General features: G+C 46.1%; 1 protein-coding gene across 1 annotated transcript in view; it reads right to left on the bottom strand.

Moving 5' to 3' along the window:
* LOC135207266 (ubiquitin-like-conjugating enzyme ATG3) overlaps positions 1 to 18,315 on the bottom strand; it is a 118,001-nt gene extending 99,686 nt beyond the window's left edge. The window contains 1 exon segment of the mRNA XM_064238920.1: positions 18,113 to 18,315. Coding sequence (XP_064094990.1) covers positions 18,113 to 18,184 — 72 coding nt within the window. The 5' untranslated portion in view covers positions 18,185 to 18,315.
* Positions 18,316 to 19,394: the final 1,079 nt, after the last annotated feature.

Genomic DNA, 19,394 nt, shown 5'->3' with positions numbered 1-19,394 from the left:
AGTGTCTGGACTGTCTGGGCGATTCAAAAGCTAAGCAAACCTTGGGGGTGTATCAACGCAACCCAACGTCGCCAGCAACGAATCGGCTCATGAGCAACTCCTAACTCGAGCTTTCTGGTGCCAAGAGAAAGGAGCGCGGAGCAAAAAGGCGATTCAGTCCCGAAGGACGAATGCCTGACAGTCCAACCTGGTCTCATGTTACACGATCATCGGGGGTGTATCAACGCAACCAACTTCGTCACAAGAAAAACTCAGGGCTACTAAATGTCGCCTGATCTAACAACGAGTGTCTGACTCCGAGAAAACAGGTGAGACAAAAGTAGATGGTGAGCGAGTCACCAGATGACAGCAGAGATCCATCGACTAATTCCTGTCCAGGACAGTGGAAGAAGCAGGAGTCGTCAGGACAAGCGAACCAGTGGCTAGTCCTAGGTCAGCATCGACTCTGGGAGAGGCGTAGTCGCCAGTGCCGACAACCCAGTGGCTGGAACCATTTCACACTGACAATGGAAGCAGCATGAGTTGCCAAGCAGTCAGTCCTTGTCATCAACAACACCTAAATACCAAACTGCCTAATTCCCATTATAACTACGTCAAAAACTGCCATGGGTTATAATACAAAAACAAAAAATATATACAACAAAACAAATTTAATGAATAATATACAGGTAGCAACCAAACGTAAAACAGGAAGACTACCTTAATTCTCCTGTCTGACGACCTGTCCTGCCATCACCAACGGGCCCAAAGAACGAAGGTCGCCTAGAACTAGAGAATATCCCTCAGTAAAAGAGGCAAAAAACAGAATTAGAACGCCAAGTCGCCGCCTCTCAAGCACCTTGGCGACTGAGACGTTCTTCATAAAAAGCTACTGATGTAGCAACTGCTCTAATACTGTGTGCTCTCGGCGTTCTGGTCTTCCCCAGCAGCCGAAACCACCAGTTTTAACGAGTCAACGATCAATCTCTGAAGAAAAAAGGATACACCATTTCTTTACCGAAATAGGTCTCTTGACATTTCGGGGTGAAACAAACAGATGACGGGGACGACCCTGAATGTCCTTCGTGCGGCGTAAATAACATGAGAGCGCCCTAACAGGGCAAAGAACTAATTCCTCATTTAAATTACCAACAAAGTCGACCAGCGACTTCAGTACGAAAGACCTGGGAATGGGATTATCAGACGATTTCAGTCTTTGCGACAAATTCAGGAAGGTATGACAAAATCATGTCTTGTCCAGATCTGGCAACCAGAGAGAGGTGCTTGCAGTTCACCCACCCTCTTGGCTGTAGCCAGTGAGACAAGGAAGAGTCTTAGAAGAGAGGTCCCTAAATTTGGCAGAATTCAGAGGCTCAAACGGAGAAGGAACCTTAAGGCTTGAAGGACTTTGTTAACGTCCCATGTCGGAGGCTAACACTGCGGCCTGGGTCGAGATAGGGAAAAAGATCGAAGTAAATCTCTAATGACATAAGATGAAGAGATCTCAGGAGCCTTGCCTTTAAAAAACATAGAAAGCATAGACCTATAACCCTTAATGACGAAAGTGACAGGGCCCTGTCATTGATGTAAATGAACTAAAAACTCGCTACTTTCGGTAAGGAAGGTCTAGAAATTGAATGTCCTTGAGACTTACACCAACGTCTGTAAACCAACCATTTAGCCTAATAATTTACTCTGGTTGATTGCCGTCTGGCAAGAGCCAACTGTCGCGCCACTCTGGAGGAGAACCCTTCGTGCTTGGAGAACCTCCTGACAGTCTCCAGGCATGAAGATGAAGCATGTGGAGCCTCTGATGGAACCGATGAAAATGGGGTTGTTTGAGAAGATCTGGTCTCTCTGGCAGGCGAAGGGGGGGTTCCACCAGTGCTTCCAGAAGGTTGGGAAACCACTCCTTCTGTGGCCAGAAGGGGCGATCAAGGTGAGATCCAGACGCTTGGTTGCCCTCACTTTGTTGAGGACTGACCTCACCAGAGAGAACGGAGGAAAGCATAGGCTTGAGTCCCTCCCAGTCCTGCAAAAGAGAGTCTGTCCCGGCACTCTGAGGAGTCTGGTAAGGGGCGAAGAATATCTGGCACCGAAAATTCAGTGGGTGGCAAACAGATCGACTGTGACAGGCCATTTCTTCCTGAGGCTGTCGAAGACTTCCTGGCAAACAAGTGTCCATTCCGACCCTTGAACTTCGTTCGTCTCGACAAGGCGTCTGCTAAGACGTTTGTGATGGCCCAGGATAAACTGAGGGACCAACGTAATCCCCTGTCTTCTGCCCAACACAGGATTGATCGGGCTTCTTGAGTGAGAAGATCCGGACTGTGTGCCGCCTTGGTTTCTCAAGTACGAGACTGCTGTGTTGTCGACAAAGATCGCGACAACCGACTCCAACAGTTGTTCCTGAAATGAAAGAAGGCCTAGGTACACTGCCCCTCAGTTCCCTCCAATTTATTGACATGATCCTCTCCTCCTCTAACCAAAGGCCCGAAGCGGCTTCGGAGCCCAGGTGTGCGCCCCAACCTTGATCGAGGCGTCTGACCAAAACATTAGGTCCGGACGGAAAACCGAAAGAAGAGATGTCCCTGACTTGAGGCGGTGAACTTGCATCCACCAACGGAGATCCTTCCGACATTGTGGAGAAGAGGCGACTATCGTGTCCTCGGACACGAAATCCCATGACTGGCGAAGTGTCGACTGAAGGGACCTCATTCTGAGACGACCTCCGGGAACCAGTTGGATGAGGGATGAAAACAAATGGCCCAGGAGAGACCTCCAAAGAGAAACTGGCTGCGTTACGGAGGACAAAAATTCTTCGATCAGACTCAGAAGCTTGTCTATCCGTTTCTGAGTGGGAGAAGCCCTCAAAATCTGGGAATTCAAAAACAATCCCCAGATAAGTCATGATCTGGCAAGGGAATTAGATTGGACTTGTCGAACGTGACACGAAATGCCCAACAACTCGACACAAAGAGACAGAACTATCTCCCTCGACGACGGAGACATTCTCTAGAGATTCGGCCTGGACTAGCCAATCGTCCAGATACCGAAGCATCCTTACATTTAACTGATGCAGAATAGCTGAAACAGGAGCCATCACCCAGAAAATACCTGTGGAGCAGTGGTGAGGCCGAAACAAAGGGTCTTGAACTGGAAAAAACTCCCGAGTCCGTGAAAAACCGAAGGTAAGGTCTGCTTCTTGGATGGATGGGGATTTGCAGATGGGTATTTGCAGATCAAGCATCCTCCGCAAGGATCGATGGAAATCATCCAGTCCCCCCCCCTCCTGACGGATGAAAGAACAGTCTGGACTGTCTCCATCCTGAACTTGGACTTTAGAATGAACTTGTTCAAACCGAAAGATCTATGATGGGGCGCCAGGCACCCGAGGCCTTTAGAACTACAAACATCCGAGAGTAAAACCCGGGAGAAGGAGGAGCTCGCTCTATGGCATCCTTCTCCAAGAGGGCCGAAAGCTCCTTCTCCAAGCCTTGACCCCTGATTGAGTGAGGGGAATAACTGCTGAAACTCGAGAGGACGATTGGAAAGTGGAGGTCTGGAAACAAAAGGGATCTCGTAACCTTCCTTCAGGACTCACCACCCAAGCATCCACCGCTCTCCCCTGCCAAGCTGACCAATGGCGGGAGAGACAAGCTCCTACTTCCGAAAATTCTTACGCATGAGACAAGGAAGAAGAAGAAGAAGAAGAAGAAGGTCCTCTGGAGGTTGAGCTCTTTCTCTGCCCTTAGAGCCATGCCAAGAACCTCTCCCGCGTTTCAAAGGGTGAGCACCAGAGGATGAAGAAGAGGCACCAGCAACCTGAGATGTACTCTGGAAAAAAAGAGCCAGAAGGAGGTTGTTGGGCTGGAGCAGAAGGTACAGATCTGGTCCTAAACTTACGCTTACTCCTTGAAGGAACGGGAGAAGACCAGAGGAAAGCCGTCTTGATAAGGCCCAGTGAGCTTGGGGAAGAGGCATCACCTTGATGTTCCTTCAAAACCTCAGAAAGCACAGAAATATCGAAAAGAAATCGCCAAAAGGAGAAGAGACACATACGGGTTCTCTGAATCTCCGATACAGAGGAGGTAACTGCGACAAATACAGGTTCACGCCTTAGAGAAACAAGAAAGGCCTGCATTGAAGCAGCAAGCTCGTTCTGATGTACAGAAGCGATTGAAATGGATGAGCAGAATTTCTCAAAAAGAGGAGCATCAGGAGGAACAAACCTGGAGTCCTTGATATACATTAAAAGCCCTCCGAGGACCCACATATTGAAGGATTGAGCTTCTTGTAAGGAGCTCATAACAGACTCCATAGCAATAAAATCTTCAATTGAGACAGAGACCGAAGCCTTAGAAGGTAAGGGTTTGACTTGAAAGTCGGACAAAATCAGGATTTGGCTTGGGGGGTCGAGAGAATGAAGAATCATCCGCCACCTGGTAAACTCCTCTCCGGTGTCGTAGAAGAGAAGAGAGCTTCCTCTTCCCCTTCCCGATCACCTTCGAAAGTTTAGCGGCAACGTCCGCCCTCACTCTCGCGAACCTCTGGGCAAAGGGAAAACGTAAAAAAATTCCCATGACCGGAAGGACCGTCAAGAAAATCCCTTCTGTAATACAACGAGGCGGAGGCTGCTTCTTGCTCTTTAGGCCTTGCCTGAGGAAGAAAACTCAAAATTAAATCAAAAAGTTTCTTGAATTCTACATCATGACATCCATTCGAGAAACATCAATATCACACGAATCCGCGTCATCATCATCATCATCATCATCGTCAGATCCTAACTTAGAAACTTCCCCCTGAAGTAAAATCCATGACGACTAGCTATCTTAGGTCTGACACTAATATCCCTCCCCCTTCTCCTAAATAAGCGCCCTTTGGCACTGTTACGGGACTAACAGGGGACACGTTGGGTAAAGATTCGTTAGGCACCTGCCCAGACCGGATCCCCCCCAGGCCTTCGCCACGACGGGGTTCACAAGCCGGGGTATCTGTCGCACCGTTACCCATGATGCTGTCGACAGGTACCTGACGAGGAGCTGAAAATGAATCTAAAAGTGTTAGACATTCTAGTAAGGCTTCTTGAAATTCTCTGACAGATTGTTAAAACTTAGCTGAAATATCTCATCTAGACTAAGCTGTAATTTCTAAAAATCTTGTTTCCAGGTAGTTTCCATTGCCAAAATCTTCGAATCTACATCAGAAATAACTTCACTAATTACCGGTTGTACAGGGGGCAAAGCATCAATTAATTCGGAATCGGAGTCGTACGATACCGAAACCGAAGAGCCAGAATCATGAGCGCCCAGTCAAAGAATTCGTTAGATACAGTTCTAGCAATCGATTTCTTTTTCTCCTTAACCGATCTTTTACGCTGCAAGATTGTTTGGCGTTTCATATAAGCAGTCATATCCTCGTCAGACCAGGGCTTACATATGTCACAAACGAGAAGTCAAGTCACAAACCTGTCACGACAAGAGCTACAAATGTCATGGGGTTCATACTCCCTGCTACTCATCCTTGTCCCACAAACCGGGCAGTTCTGATGTTGCTGGCAGAAGGAAGCATCGTAATTTCTTGGTAATCCATTGTGAGAATTGGACAGGTCAGTAGATCAGGCGGGTCGCGCAAAAAGTTCGTAATTAAGATAAGAACCACAACAGAAATCAAAGTTAATTCACTATTTGATGATAGGTAATGCGATGAGTGGTAATCATATAAAGTCTCATTAAACAAATAATGGAAAAGCTTTTAAAGGCAACAAAAATGTTTAAAGGAAATTTATAAAAGAGCGGCCGTGATGTAAACAAACACGGGCGCTCGGTTAAAACAAATGATTTGGAGGAAGGTTTTCGTATCTGTCAACGACAGTGTTGCCAACTGGCGGACAGAATAGGAGGTAACAGGGTTGCCAATGTGGTAAATTTTGGTGCGGTTTTTGGGGATTTAGGTCTAGATAAATTATATTAAGGTAATGTTTATTAATAAGGGAGTTTATAGAAAAAATAGGAAATGAGATTTCCTCTAATTTAGCCAGGGGGAGCGTAAAAATGTTGTGTTTCTGTGAATGGATGTTTGATTTTTTCTTTATACTATTTTGTTAGTTATTAGGTTGACTGGGTTAGGCAATTTTTAAACTAGTTTATTTGGATTGATTAATGTTGGTCTTTTTTTTTTATTGCAGTTTGGTAGATGGAAATGATTAAAAGCTGAGGCTCCCCTTCACCTGTACTCAATAGTGGAAGCGGAGAAGTAAAATTTTGCCAATTGGTTGTGGTCTTTTTTTTTTTTTCCAAGCCCAAAGGCGAAGTGGTAGTATGCTGGCATCAAACAATGAGGAAGAGGATAAAAAAATGCTTGCATTTCTTATCTTACTCTGTCATAAGTACAGCAGAGGACAGAGTGGTGCCAGGCACCTCATAATTAGGAGTAACACCTGTGTTTGATAGCCAGAGGTATCTCTCACAGGCATACACAGTGACAGAAAGCTCAGTGGTATTGTGCTCATTCAGAGGAACAGTGAACAGGCCCTTTAGTAGAAGTTATGTGGTCCAAAAAGGGTCAGGGATACCTAGAAAAGCCACATACTTAGCCGGTATTCTAACAAATCTGTTCTACCTGGTGAAGCCGGAGTAAGGGGAGCATCCATTACAAGCAGCTTTTGCTGACGTCTCAAATATGGAGAGCCAAGTGCAAAAGCACTGTCAAATAGCATGTGTCCCCCTCTGGAACAAAGCAGGAGGGGCAGGAGAGAGGCATGAAGAAACCAAGACAGTTTTGCTGTGTCAAAGGTAATGTCTTCCCCCAACCATTCCATCTTGCAAAAGAGACAGGCAAACTTTTTTTAACCTTCTTCTGTGTCTTGCCAAACCTCTTCCACTGTGAGGAGCACCAGCCAGCACACTCCTTGCAGGGAAAGTCTGCATGCAAAATGAACACAATTGATGGGGATTACAAAGGAGGATATACAGCAGCCACATACCCACTCACATACTACACATCTATGGTGCTCACTCCGTCTTTCTGGAAACATCTATCTCACAATCATATCAACAGTCCATATTCACCAACAATGCTTCTAGCTTTAACGAGGTAGATGGAGAAAAAGTGCAGATGTCTACTGCAGACCACAGTCAGAGCAAAAGTGCTGCCATATGGCAGATGAGTGGAGTAAACCCCCAACTCACTCAGCCTACCACCAATTAACTACTACTTTGTGATGAGGACTACTACATAAGAGATAGTTTGCATTTTTGTAAGAAGAAAGAAGCCTCTGCATACTGAGGGGTATACGATGAAGAGTATGTTTTGTGTGTAAAATATAAAAAATAAATTAAAACAAAGTTAAAATGAGCTGTGAACAGTTTAGAGCAACTATTGAATAGGAAAAAGCAGCAAATATCTGCATACAAACATTTAGCCTGGCCATGGCTTCCACCCAATCAAAAATGTCCCAGGGAAGCATCCTACCCTAACCTAGGGTGCTGGGCCCATGACTTGGCAGGGGTAGGGGGTTTGCTAGCCTTTCTGCACTGACTAAATGCAATACCAACAATATCACAAAAACTGAGATTCCAGTCAAAGCTGTATATTGCTTAAAAAATTACATTTTTTCCAATGTTTAGAGAGTGATCTGAACAAGTACTGATCTACTATATATAAGTTTTTCAATATTTTTTTATCATTCCTGGGGATCACTTATACCACTCAAGACTGAAGACTGCTCTGAACAAATATGGTAAATGTATTTGGCATGGAATAAACGTTTCATATTATTACCAATCTGACATTAATTTCTGCCACAAGTGTTTTGTTGACCTATTAAATGTCTCATTAACACAGCTTTAGGGTTTACTTGGGTGTGGGTGCAGGGGAAAACATGAGGGGGAAGCATGGTATTCCTCTCCCTAATCACGTAGGACCCACTGCATGAAGTACATATAATGGCATGCAGCAGTTACATCTTAGGGCGTAGCCTTTCAATCAACATACATATTGTTAATTGTGTCTTAAACCTCCAAAAATATCTCCGGGTTAACTGTTCAGAGTTGGAGATTTCACTTTCTAGTTACAGGACCTCAAATTTTTCCAAGGTTGTCATTGATGTAAATGATATCCATGGGGCACTCTGTTCCTAGTTCTTTGTTATTCACACACTAGACGGCTTACTGATTGCCAGGATGAAGGTTGCACGTTTTTAAACTTTTTTATATACCCATCTGATTTAGGCCTAAACATGTCCATTTTAAATTTAACTTTCAAAGTGGGCAGTGCTCCAGTAGAGAAGAGTTTGCTGAATAGCTTTTTTAATTTCATTCCAATAGGTTAGTGACATCTGCGACCCCAAGTTGGAAGGAGATGATACTTTTCACCAAAATTGGGGAAAAACTCTGCAAGGCACATGGTGCATTGGTTTTCTAATGGCAGTTCATCGTACAATGGTAATCCACAGTATATTTTGGTGCTGCATGAACTCAAGATTTTCAAGGGGAAAAAAAAAAAAATGCCAAGAACAGATTCCTCCATCAAATGACCTAAACAATCATTTAGTGAAATAAAAAAAAAAAAAAACAAAAAAAAAAAAAAAATTATTTTCCTTGTAAATAATGGTCCTAGAAATTTCTGAAATGACAATTTGTCGAAAATTGCATTTTTCCTAACTATACAAACCTGAGGTCCTTTAACAATAGGAAGTAGCTAGCGGCAGCTGGAACGTACGTAAGCTTCGAACAAGGGGAGAACGGTAGTTAACTGCTTGTCCGATCGTCGCGCGCCGCGCGACTGGGAGGTAAACAAATCACTTTTGCTTTTTGGCCCAATGCAAAATACGCAGAGTGAGGGGTGGCATGAGGAGGGGACTTTATGTTAAAGGCCTCAGGTTTGTATAGTAGGAAAATGCAATTTTCGACAAATTGTCATTTGTTCCGATACGTAATACAAACCCTCGGTCCTTTAACAATAGGAAGACTCACTTCTTGGTGGGAGGAATCTGAGTCTTTTTGATGAACAGACTGGTGTTCGTCCATCCCTGGAATGCCTCCCTGGTCGTAAGAGCGAGGGAGGGATCCAAGCCTCTGTCCGATTGATCGGGTGTGCACCGCAGGATCAATGGTCAGACTCTGGGCCGAGTACTAAGAGAGCGGCCAAGCGTATATTCTCTTCGTACCAGCAATCCAGAACTTGTTCCTGTTTGCAAGAGGCAACATAAAGTATGGGTTGTCTCAAGCTGGCATCCACTTCCTCCCCCTTGTTGGAGGAAGTGGTGGATATACGCTCCTATCCCTAGTGAAAGGGATAGGATGGGGCTCTGTTGAGTAGCTCACCTGCATCTTGTCCTTATCCAGCAGGGTGACGACCGTGTCCCTCTAACCACAGGTAGAGGGGAAGAAAAAGATGGGAAGAGGAGCCAGTCACACTCTCATTCACCATCCATTCTTACGGTCACACCAGGACTCGATGCTGTTCAGCCTGCGAGGGTCTGGGTTCGCTACACAACGTGTTGAGCAGCCACCACGGGTCCCAAGGAAAAAGATCCAAGGACCTGTGGGCAATATCCCGAAGGTAGAAGGAAGGGCATGTGGTCGGTGGTTGGACCAGACCCCTGCCTTCAGTACCTGCGCCAAGGAGAAGTTCTTGTGGACAAGGCAGCATCTCCTTCGCATCGAAGGCGGTGAAGTCCATTAGGGAGGGGATTGTGAACGACTCGAACCAATCGTCAGGGACCGAAGGGTTTGAGTCTTCGCTACGAAATTCGGTACGAAATCGAGCGTCACGGATCCCCATCCCCTGGGTGCCTGACTTCGCAGGAGAAGTCATGCAGTTCCTCAGAGGAAAAGAAGGATAGTCGCATGACCTATCCCTCTTCTCCACTTCGGTGATGTCCAGTACCCATACTGGTCTGTCCGTTAGCAACGAAGTCTCTCGCATCCTCCTATCCCCATGCAGCGAAGTTCTCGGTAGTGGATAGGACACCGACACTCCATGGTGGGTGTCAATGGTATGGGTACTGTGACAAGCTATTAAAACGAAGTAATGGTTGCTGTGTAACAACCGAACTAAGTCAACAGCGTACATCGTAACTGACTCGGGCGCTCTGACAGCTGCCGACTGACTGCGTTCGGTAGGAGGCAAGTTGTCAAAGCATCCGAGTAAGTCACGTGACCTTCGCCTTTAAAGGGTTATGCCGAGAGACCAAACAAATGATGTATTTGTTTGTCACCAATGCCGGACAGCGAGGTGATGATTCTCCTTTAAAGGCATGTACCCAACAGGCGAAAGTCAATTACCTTCTAGAGACCGAGGCTCCCTGAAGGTAAAACATCTCATGTTGTTGAATCTCAGCTAAGGAGAAACAACACTATGTATCATTGAAGACGAAGGTAGATATTGAATGCAACCTACGTCTTCACATATGAATCGAGAGAAGGATCTCAAAGATTCATAACCTGTTCTTACAAATGACTGAAACGCTAACCGCTATTTCATTGCTGTCCGGTGAGAAGTCGTAGTTGCAATGAAAGCGGGGCGTTCTTCGGTAATGAAAACACAGGTGAAAGCCGCCTGAAGAACTGCTTCTCATGGGCTGAACATTTGGAGGTAGAGCTGTCAGGTCGGAGAGTAGGCGATGTCTTCTGACACATCTTGTAATTCGGGTTGAACAATGAACAATTGTACACCTACGAATACGAGATATTTTGAAGACAAACTCAGATGTCTGCAAAATCATTCGCATTATCGCAGTGCGATGCAGCGGGAGACTTGTACAGACTTCTTTTACCGTGCGGTAAAACAGAAAGATGAAGAGTCCAAGAGATTAGCTCTGTTGAAAATTCTCGCAATGTCGAAGGGCGATGGAATCTAGCGTCACCGCAGTAAGGGTGGTCTTCATTATTTGCGAGAATCCCCGTTAATCAGAGAGCCTTTTAAGTCCATGATTGTTAGCAGAGATACGGTTCGGTAGTCAATCAAGCAGGGAGAGAGAGACATACATGACCGTGAATCTCGGAGGCCCAGCTGATACTGAGCTGCTATGAGGCAGTTCAATACGCAGTGGTTGAGCCTGCTGACTCGTCATCCTGAGTTGCCAGGTAATCCATTATTCCACGAAGGAATGCGTTCGGCTAGAACTACCGAGCATAAAAGATATGCTCGGGCAATTATATTTAGGCGAAACGAATTTCGGTAAATATAAAAGTTGAAATGGTGTTGTCGTGACAAAACCATAAGTATATAAAATTGAAACTGAAAACTCCTGGGAGGTTGCAGGCAACCCCGAGTTGCAGTTCAATTAGAATACTTCTCGTCTAAGTCGCAATTCGTAGAATAACTAGGATATGCGCCTACCCTCGGACATTCAACTGCTTAGCAGAATCATGTCGCGAGGTTAATATACGTAGTATATTTGTAGGATTCTGAACAACGATCTCCATCCTAAATTCTTCCCTTCAAGAAAACAAAATAAGGATTGGAGATCGACCACCTTCGTTCTCTATAAAGAGAGTGAAGGAGAAGTCTTCCTCGAAGGAAAAGCTTCAATGGTGAACAGAATACTAAGACGATAGTTCAAGCCAAACTGGATATTCCCGTCCGATCTCCTCTATTCCAGGTTGGTCGCCTACTGTGAGATGGTTTCTTTCAGCAGCAGTCTTCTTCACAATGCTAGAAATTCCAGGAATTCGAGCATAGGCTAGGTTCCCGATTATCGTGTAACATATCGGGGATTCTCGTCTCGCTCACTTTGGACCGTGGTCTCGCGTAAGTGTTTGAAGAATCGTAAAAAACTCGAACACTCTGAATGCGCTAGAAATTCCGTTAGAATTCTAAGCAGTCTGCGAAACCCCCACCGAATTCGTCAAACGATATCGGCTGGTGGTCCTCTCGATTCCGTAGAAATCGAGAATGGAGCAGGATTCCTCCTCAACGACCGGGGCTTACGTCAGGTAGGACCCGAAGGTCCCCCCGGTAGCGCAGTCCCGAACGTGGGATCCTACAAAGAAATCTCTGTAGGATCCTTCCCCTTTCCCTCGTAGCCGTAAGGAGAGAGGGAATGGGGAAGGAATTGGATACTCGCTCGCCTTCCCAGTGAACTAGCAGTTGGAGAAGAGTAGGAGCAGCCATCGCCTTGCGGCGATGGCCTCTCAGAGTCTGGGAAAAACGTATCGTCAGGAGAAAACGTTTTCCCGCGGAGGGTTACGAACTCTCACTGTAGGTAAGGGTCTGCCGCCACTGTGAACGTCGTCTGGGTTGGGGCTGATCGACACCGACAGGAGCGCCGAACCGTCCTCCGACTCATTCCAGTCCTCGTCGAGGTCGAAACCTCTCAGGAGGACCGAAGGAGTATTTAAATACGGTGTCCGAAGACACGTAGAAAACGCCGCTGTCGCAGTAGAGGAGGTGGAAGTAGCTTGATCGACCGGCCAGAAACTGAGAGAGCCTTCTTGTCCGGAGACGAGAGACACTGGTTCGAGACAGAATCGGCAAGCTCCGATCGCGGCAGACCCACCGTCGGTTTGGGTTCCCTCTCGGGCCCCAAAACGACTCGAGCAGAGACGTGGGCTCTGCTGGTGGGAGCGGCAATTCCTTCCGCAGGGTCATTATGCTGACGAATCAGCTTAATGACTTCTGCAAATTCCTCTGTATCTCGGGAGTAACCGCGTCTTGCGGAGTAGGACCGTCCAGTCCTCCAACAAGAATAGATCCCTAGATACTCCTCCTTCAGAAGGAGGAAGAGCGGCAGACCCCTGACGGTCGCCTCCAGCTAATTGCGCGTATGTCCTGGTCGGTCCTAGAACCGTGCCTGGTCCATACGGCGTCATAGCGGGGGGGGTCGCGAGCGGCGCACCTCTCGCGATCACTCATAGGTACCTCGCTCCTCCCGGCGTAGCCCGAGGAGGTTGAAGGTACAGGAGAGGCAGACCTGACGCTCCCCCCTAGCTCGCTGGCAGGACCAGCGTGCTTGGAGGGCTGCTGCTGATCGTCAACCCGCGGTGGCGATCGAGCAGCATGCCTAGCCTTGCCGCTAGCCTGAGGCGAGAGGCTTGGCTGAGAACGTCGACGCTGATCTCTAGCGTCAGCGAGCTGTTGCTGGTTACCGTCTCCGCCCGGTCCCGATGGGAGCGGCGTCAGGTGACTGCTAGGCTCGCTGTCACGGTGAGACCGGCGAGCGTCTCTCGGCGCGTCGAGCCGCTGGTACAGCCGTGGCTGGTACCGACGGCCGCGGGGATCCCCTTCCTCGCCTCAACCCGTTATGGGAGAGGCAGCCCTGACGCTCCCCTCTCGCTCGCTGGCAGGACCAGCGTGCGTGGAGGGCTGCTGCTGATCGTCAACCCGCTTTGGTGACGGTCGAGCAGCAGGCCTAGCCTTACCGCTCGCCTGGGGCGATGGCTCGGCTGAGAACGTCGAGACCGATCTCTAGCGTCAGGCGAGCTACCGCTGGTCACGTCTCCGCCCGGTCCCATCGGGACGCGGCGGACGGGTGACCTGCTAGGTCTGTATCCGCGTCGAGACCGGCCAGCGTCCTCTCGGCGTCACGTTAGCCCGAGCAGCCAGTTGATCGCTGCGAGAGCGTCCACTGGCCTGGCGAGAGTTGTGTGCACGACTCTCGCCAGTCTTCTGCTCCGCGCCGCTGTCTTGACGGCGAGCGAGCTCGGGCGTCAAAAACTTTGGCTGGACGGTCTTCTTGGAAGAGCGTCCACTCGGTGCTTTCTCGCGAACGAGAAGCGGCCGAGACGGAACCTGGTTTAGCGGCAAGACCCGCTAGCACCAGGTTGAGGACGCACCAGCCGAGGCTGGTGCCCTCTGGTCCCCGTCGACTTCTTCTTTGCAGAAGAAGCGACGGGCCCCGTTCCGAAGGAACAGGAGGACCAGCAGAGAGCTCCCCAGCTCGCCTGAGCGAGCCGGGCCCTTAGAAGATCCCGAAGGAGTCTTCTTAGGGGGGAAGGAGGCAACCTTCTTCTTCTTCGGCTGTTTGGCCTTAGAAGTCGAAGGGGAAGGAGAGGCAGCGGACGACGAAGAAGACGACGAAGACGACGACGACACCTTCTTCCTCTTCTTCTTCTTCTTCGCCAGGCTCCGCAGGACAGGCGTCAGGTCTTCCATCCAGGAGGGAGCCGGGGCAGTTGCCGAAGCAACAGGGCCCGACTGCACCTGTCCGGAAAGACCTGAGGACTGTGACAGCATCACCAACAGCAGGAACAACAGGAACAGGTCCAGGAACAGCAGGAACATCTGAAAGTGAATGAGCAGCAGGCACCTGATCTGAAAGGGAATGAGCGGCTGGGACAGCAACAGGTACGGCAGGCACGGCAGGTACCACAGGAGAGACAAGGCGTCCTGTCGGCCGCTACCGTCATCCTCGGCACTGGCGGCAGGTCCAGGGGGGTACTCTTTGGGCAGCGGCAGTCGGGGTCGGCAATACAAAGAACCCAGGTGGCGGTGGCACCGTCCTGATTGGCACGGCAGGAATTGGTTCTGGATTGCAGCCGTGGGTGTTACCGACATGACATGTGGTGTGTACACCAGGTGCGGTGACATCTCATATGCTGGTGTCGAGATTGTGGTTGTTGTAGTGGTTACCGTATCATGAGTGACCACTGCCGACCCCGCCAACCGCTGAATCAACCCCTGCAGTCCCAGCGACTCCCACACCTGTTCCAGGTCGTCCTCGCTGATGGCAACTGCGGAAGCAACAGTCGGGTTAGTTAGAGGGGCTTCCTCGCGCCTGGGGGGAGAGAAACCCCACCAGAGCGGACGGAAGACCCCCGAGTACAACTGGACGTCCGTTACCAAAGGAGTCACTGGACTTTCCGATGACTTCTTGTGTCCTCGTACAGCACCCACTGCGCCTCTGACGAATGCATACACGTTACACAGGGCTCGTTGCGGGAGCACTCTCGCCCCCGACAACGAGTACAACCTCGTGAGGATCTACATCTACATCCAAGGTCGTCTCCCACGGATGTAGCACCTGCGGTAACATAGATAGATTAGTAAGAGGGGTTCCCTCACGCACGGGGGGAAGACATGCCCCACCCCGAACGCAAGGAAGACCCCAAATACAAAATACAATGAAGAAGCTGAGCGGGGGGCAGGAAGGAAGACGAAGAATCGGCTACCAAGGGAGTCGCGGGAGCTTTCCGACGACTTCCTGGCAGACCTTCGCTTCCCCCACCCCCGCACAGCAGTGCAAAGTAATATGAAAATGAACAGAATACTGCCCTTGCGATTCACTTCATAGAACTAAAGGAGAAAAGATCAATTTCCCGGGTAAGAACGGAAACTTGATCCAATAATATGATGCTATCATAAATATATATGAAAATGAAACAGAATACTGCACTTGCGATTTCATTCACATAAAAATCGTAAGGATCAATTCCCGGGTAAGAACGAAAATTGATCCAGATTAAATTCATGCAATCAATAAATGAAAATGAAAAGAATATTGCAATTGCGAATCCACTTTCATTGCATTATTATACAAACTTAAAAGTTCGTGCCGAGCGCAATCACACTCTCGGTAACGAACGCACAGGGCAAATATATAATGAAAAAAAGTACTTACATTTTCCAATTACACCTTCGCCCAAATACATGACTCGGCGCGAGCGTGCCCGTCCTCGGCACCGAGACATAATTCAAGGGTTCATAATTAAGTAATGAAAATGAAAACAGTGTACTTACAGTTTCATTTTCAAGTCAAACAAACCATTAGTAGAAAACACAATATAAACAAAGCATACGACGATGAAGCGGGCAGAGAGCGATGACGAACACGTCCTTCACACCCGCGGCCGAAAGCAAAAGTGAGATTGTTTACCTCCCAGTCGCGCGGCGCGGCGACGATCGGACAAGCAGTTAACTACCGTTCTTCCCCTTGTTCGAAGCTTACGACCGTTCCAGCTGCGCTAGCTACTTCCTATTGTTAAAGGACCGAGGGTTTGTATTACGTATCGGAACAATGAGAGTTTTGCCAATTCTGGTTGGCATACCGAGGTCCATTAGTACAATTTCTGCTGAAACATTTCCTCAAAAATTCTTATAAGTGGTGCTAGCCATGTAGCTGAAATGTTAGAGAGTAATTTCAACAAGAGTAGGTTAATGGACACTCAGTGTTTGGAGGCACTGACTAAGACCCGCACGAGAATTTCTTCTATGCTGTTTAGATTACTCAGCAATAACTCTGCTCCCAATACTACTAGACATTGTAACTAAAAAACACAATAGTGGGGTAAAATACTGAATGGCCAGCCTTTACCGTAGTGCAACCACCTTCCTGAAAAAGAACTTTATTACATCCTGTAACCCAGGATATACATTAGTCAAAAGCCAGCGTCCATTGAAGCAACATCTTGAGACCTATACTTTCCTCTCAAAGTAAGTTTTTTCTCTAAAGTCACAAATTAAGGCCATAATTTCCAATTTTCAGAAAGGTGGTCACACTATGGTAGAGGTGGCCTCCAGGTGGCCATTCGGTATTTTACCCTAATAGCAGATCGCTGGAAGGATATGGACGAAAGTTAAAACGTAAACATGAGGAGGTAAATATCTTGGTAACAGGATATGTGCAATAGATTATCGTGTAATTTTCACATGAAGCATAGCCTACCTATAGGTATTAAGTTTACGCCAACAGCATAAAGCCTCAATACTGGTATGCATTAGCCTAAAGTAAAACAACAGTCTACCATTTCCACCGCCCACCCACCCCAGCCCAATTAGGGCATAGCCCCACCGGTTAAAGTTAGGTTAAGGGAAGGTTTAGAATACAGGCAGTCCCCGGGTTACGACAGTCTCGGCTTACGACGTTCCGAGGTTACGACGCTTTTCAATTATATTCATCTGGCAGATGAAATATGACACCAAAAATGCAAAATAATCAATACTTAAAAGTTTTTTTGATGAAAAATGCAATCAGAATGCAGTTTCCAGTTTTGAATGCACCTAAAGCATTAAAAGTAAGGTTTTCTTAGGATTTATGACAATGTTCCGGCTTACGACGATTTTTGGCTTACGACGCGTCTCAAGAACGGAACCCCCTTCGTAACCCGGGGACTGCCTGTATACCTATACTCTGTTTTTTTCCATCTGTCCATCCGCCTATGGTGTTTGCGTATGGTAAGACTGCGTCCAGGGCTTTAGATAGTTACATACAGCTTACACTAAACAATAATAATAATATCCTATTTCAAATATTAATGGTGTAATTCGCATACGGTAAATTATTAAAACACTTTTCAGTTGCAACTGTACACCCAGATATCCTTTTATTTACATAAAACTTAGACTTAGCGTAACTATTTAAAGCCCAGGATGCAGTGTTACCGTGCGCGACCACCACAGGCGGATGGACAGTTTTTTTATATATTTATTTTTATATATTTATTTTTATTTATTTATTTTACTTTTATTCATTTGTTTATTTTTATTTATTTCATTTATTTATTTTATATATTTTTATTTATTTATTTATTAATATATATTCCTCTTTGTGGAAGCCTCATCTCTTTTGACAAGTAGGTACTACCTACCTACAACTTGGGAATGTGAAATGGGCATTTAAGAATCTGTGACATAAGGTAGCTACTACCTACTACCTAGGCTCTACCTAAATTGCCTGGCTAAATGGTTCAAAATACCTACTAGATATACCTACCTAGTCCATCAGATGTTTTTGTACCTAGGTATACTATTTGTAAACATTCAACTCCTATGGGTACTGTTAGCCAATAGGTAGGCTATATAGGGTGGGGGGGATTGCAGTCTATCATACTTTAGCCTCTTATCACGTTGAATCACATGAGTTCAATGACTCATCTATGAAACAATACCTAGTGGAATGAATACCTACTACTACCTACCTACTGTTTAAGGTAGCTAGGCTGGGCTACCGGGCTTGCCTAATCTGCGGTAAGTAAGGACCATGATGAATGAAATAAATGGATGATATGGGCATCATTTCTGTTATAAGTTACTACCTATCCGGTCATGTTACTACAATGTTCATGCTACCTACGGAAGGCTCTACTCTAGTCTAGGTGGCTGTGGGTCATGACTCCTAGGTTACAACTAGTGGTAGGAGTAACTATAACAAATATCTAATCACCCTACTCCACTTGGTCAATGCTTTTACCTTGAGGACCGGAGTCAAATATTCTGCTACACCTCGTGCTTTGCCCTTCACCGTGTTAATAACGTTCTGCATGACTTGTATCCCTTCACACGGAAACTTTAGGACTTGACAATCGAACGCACGATGATCGCTGTCGCTCTCCCAAACATAGTACTTCACCAATACGCGCAGAAACGATATGCTTTATCTTGACGTACAGACTAGCATATGCTAAAGGATAACGAGCGTAAATATATTTATTTTATAACATTGCATGCTTACATTATACGGGGAAAATCATTGTCATAAATTAAATTGATCTCAGTTCGGAAGACAAATTATATTTTTTTGCTGTCATCTAAAATGTGAGACCGTTTTGGACTATAACGACATACTGCTAATATGCATCTGCTTCTAGAATCTGATTACTGGATACGAAAATAATCCGAGAATATCTAGCATATTTAACTTCCACGGTCTTTATATTTGAAAACCTCTCCCATAAACAAACAATAAATGGTTTTAAAAAAACTATTCATACATAAATCTAGCTCTAACAAACAGTGACGTATGCATACGTCGTCTGTCTTTTAGGAGGGCGTGAGGTCGATGTGGGTAGAGGCAGAGTGAATCATGAGGTAGATGTAGGGCCTTCTCATTCATTACCTAACTTAAGAGGGAGACAGTAGTCTGAAATATAGTAGATACTTACTTTGTATATTTTGACGTTTTTATAGGCTCCTTTCATTAGATGGAATTCTGTTGTAACAGAACATTTTTACCAGTCACACACACATGTATATATATATCTATATATATATATATATATATATATATATATATATATATATATATATATATATATATATATGCTTAAAAAATCACAGTAGATGCACGTGACTTCATAAATAAGCGAATACCACGGGAAATGATAGACAGGAATCCAAGCGCTTTCGTCTTTATCAGACATCGTCAAGGAGCTACTAAAGTACAATCGGAGAGGAAGGCCTCAGGTACAAACAAGATCAGGAATACCAGATGGTTAATTATCAAAAGGGTAAAAAATTAAAAGGGATAATCCAGGATTATCGGATATCACACGGTCACAACTTAACAGATTCTGACCCTAACCGAAATTACAAAAGTATCTTTACAGTCCAAAACATGTAAAAACTGAATATATTAATTTTGTTGCTTATATTTGTCTACAAACTTTTTCATTATGAAAGCATCAATTGTTTAAATAAACCAAGACTTAAATTTAGAACATTTCTATTATTTGACTTGATAAAACAAGATTCAA

The sequence above is a fragment of the Macrobrachium nipponense genome, chromosome 32 (assembly GCF_015104395.2).
Source record: "Macrobrachium nipponense isolate FS-2020 chromosome 32, ASM1510439v2, whole genome shotgun sequence".
Taxonomy (NCBI): Eukaryota; Metazoa; Arthropoda; class Malacostraca; order Decapoda; family Palaemonidae; genus Macrobrachium; species Macrobrachium nipponense.
Note: the sequence above shows the minus strand (reverse complement) of the source record. Positions and strands in the feature narration are given on the sequence as shown.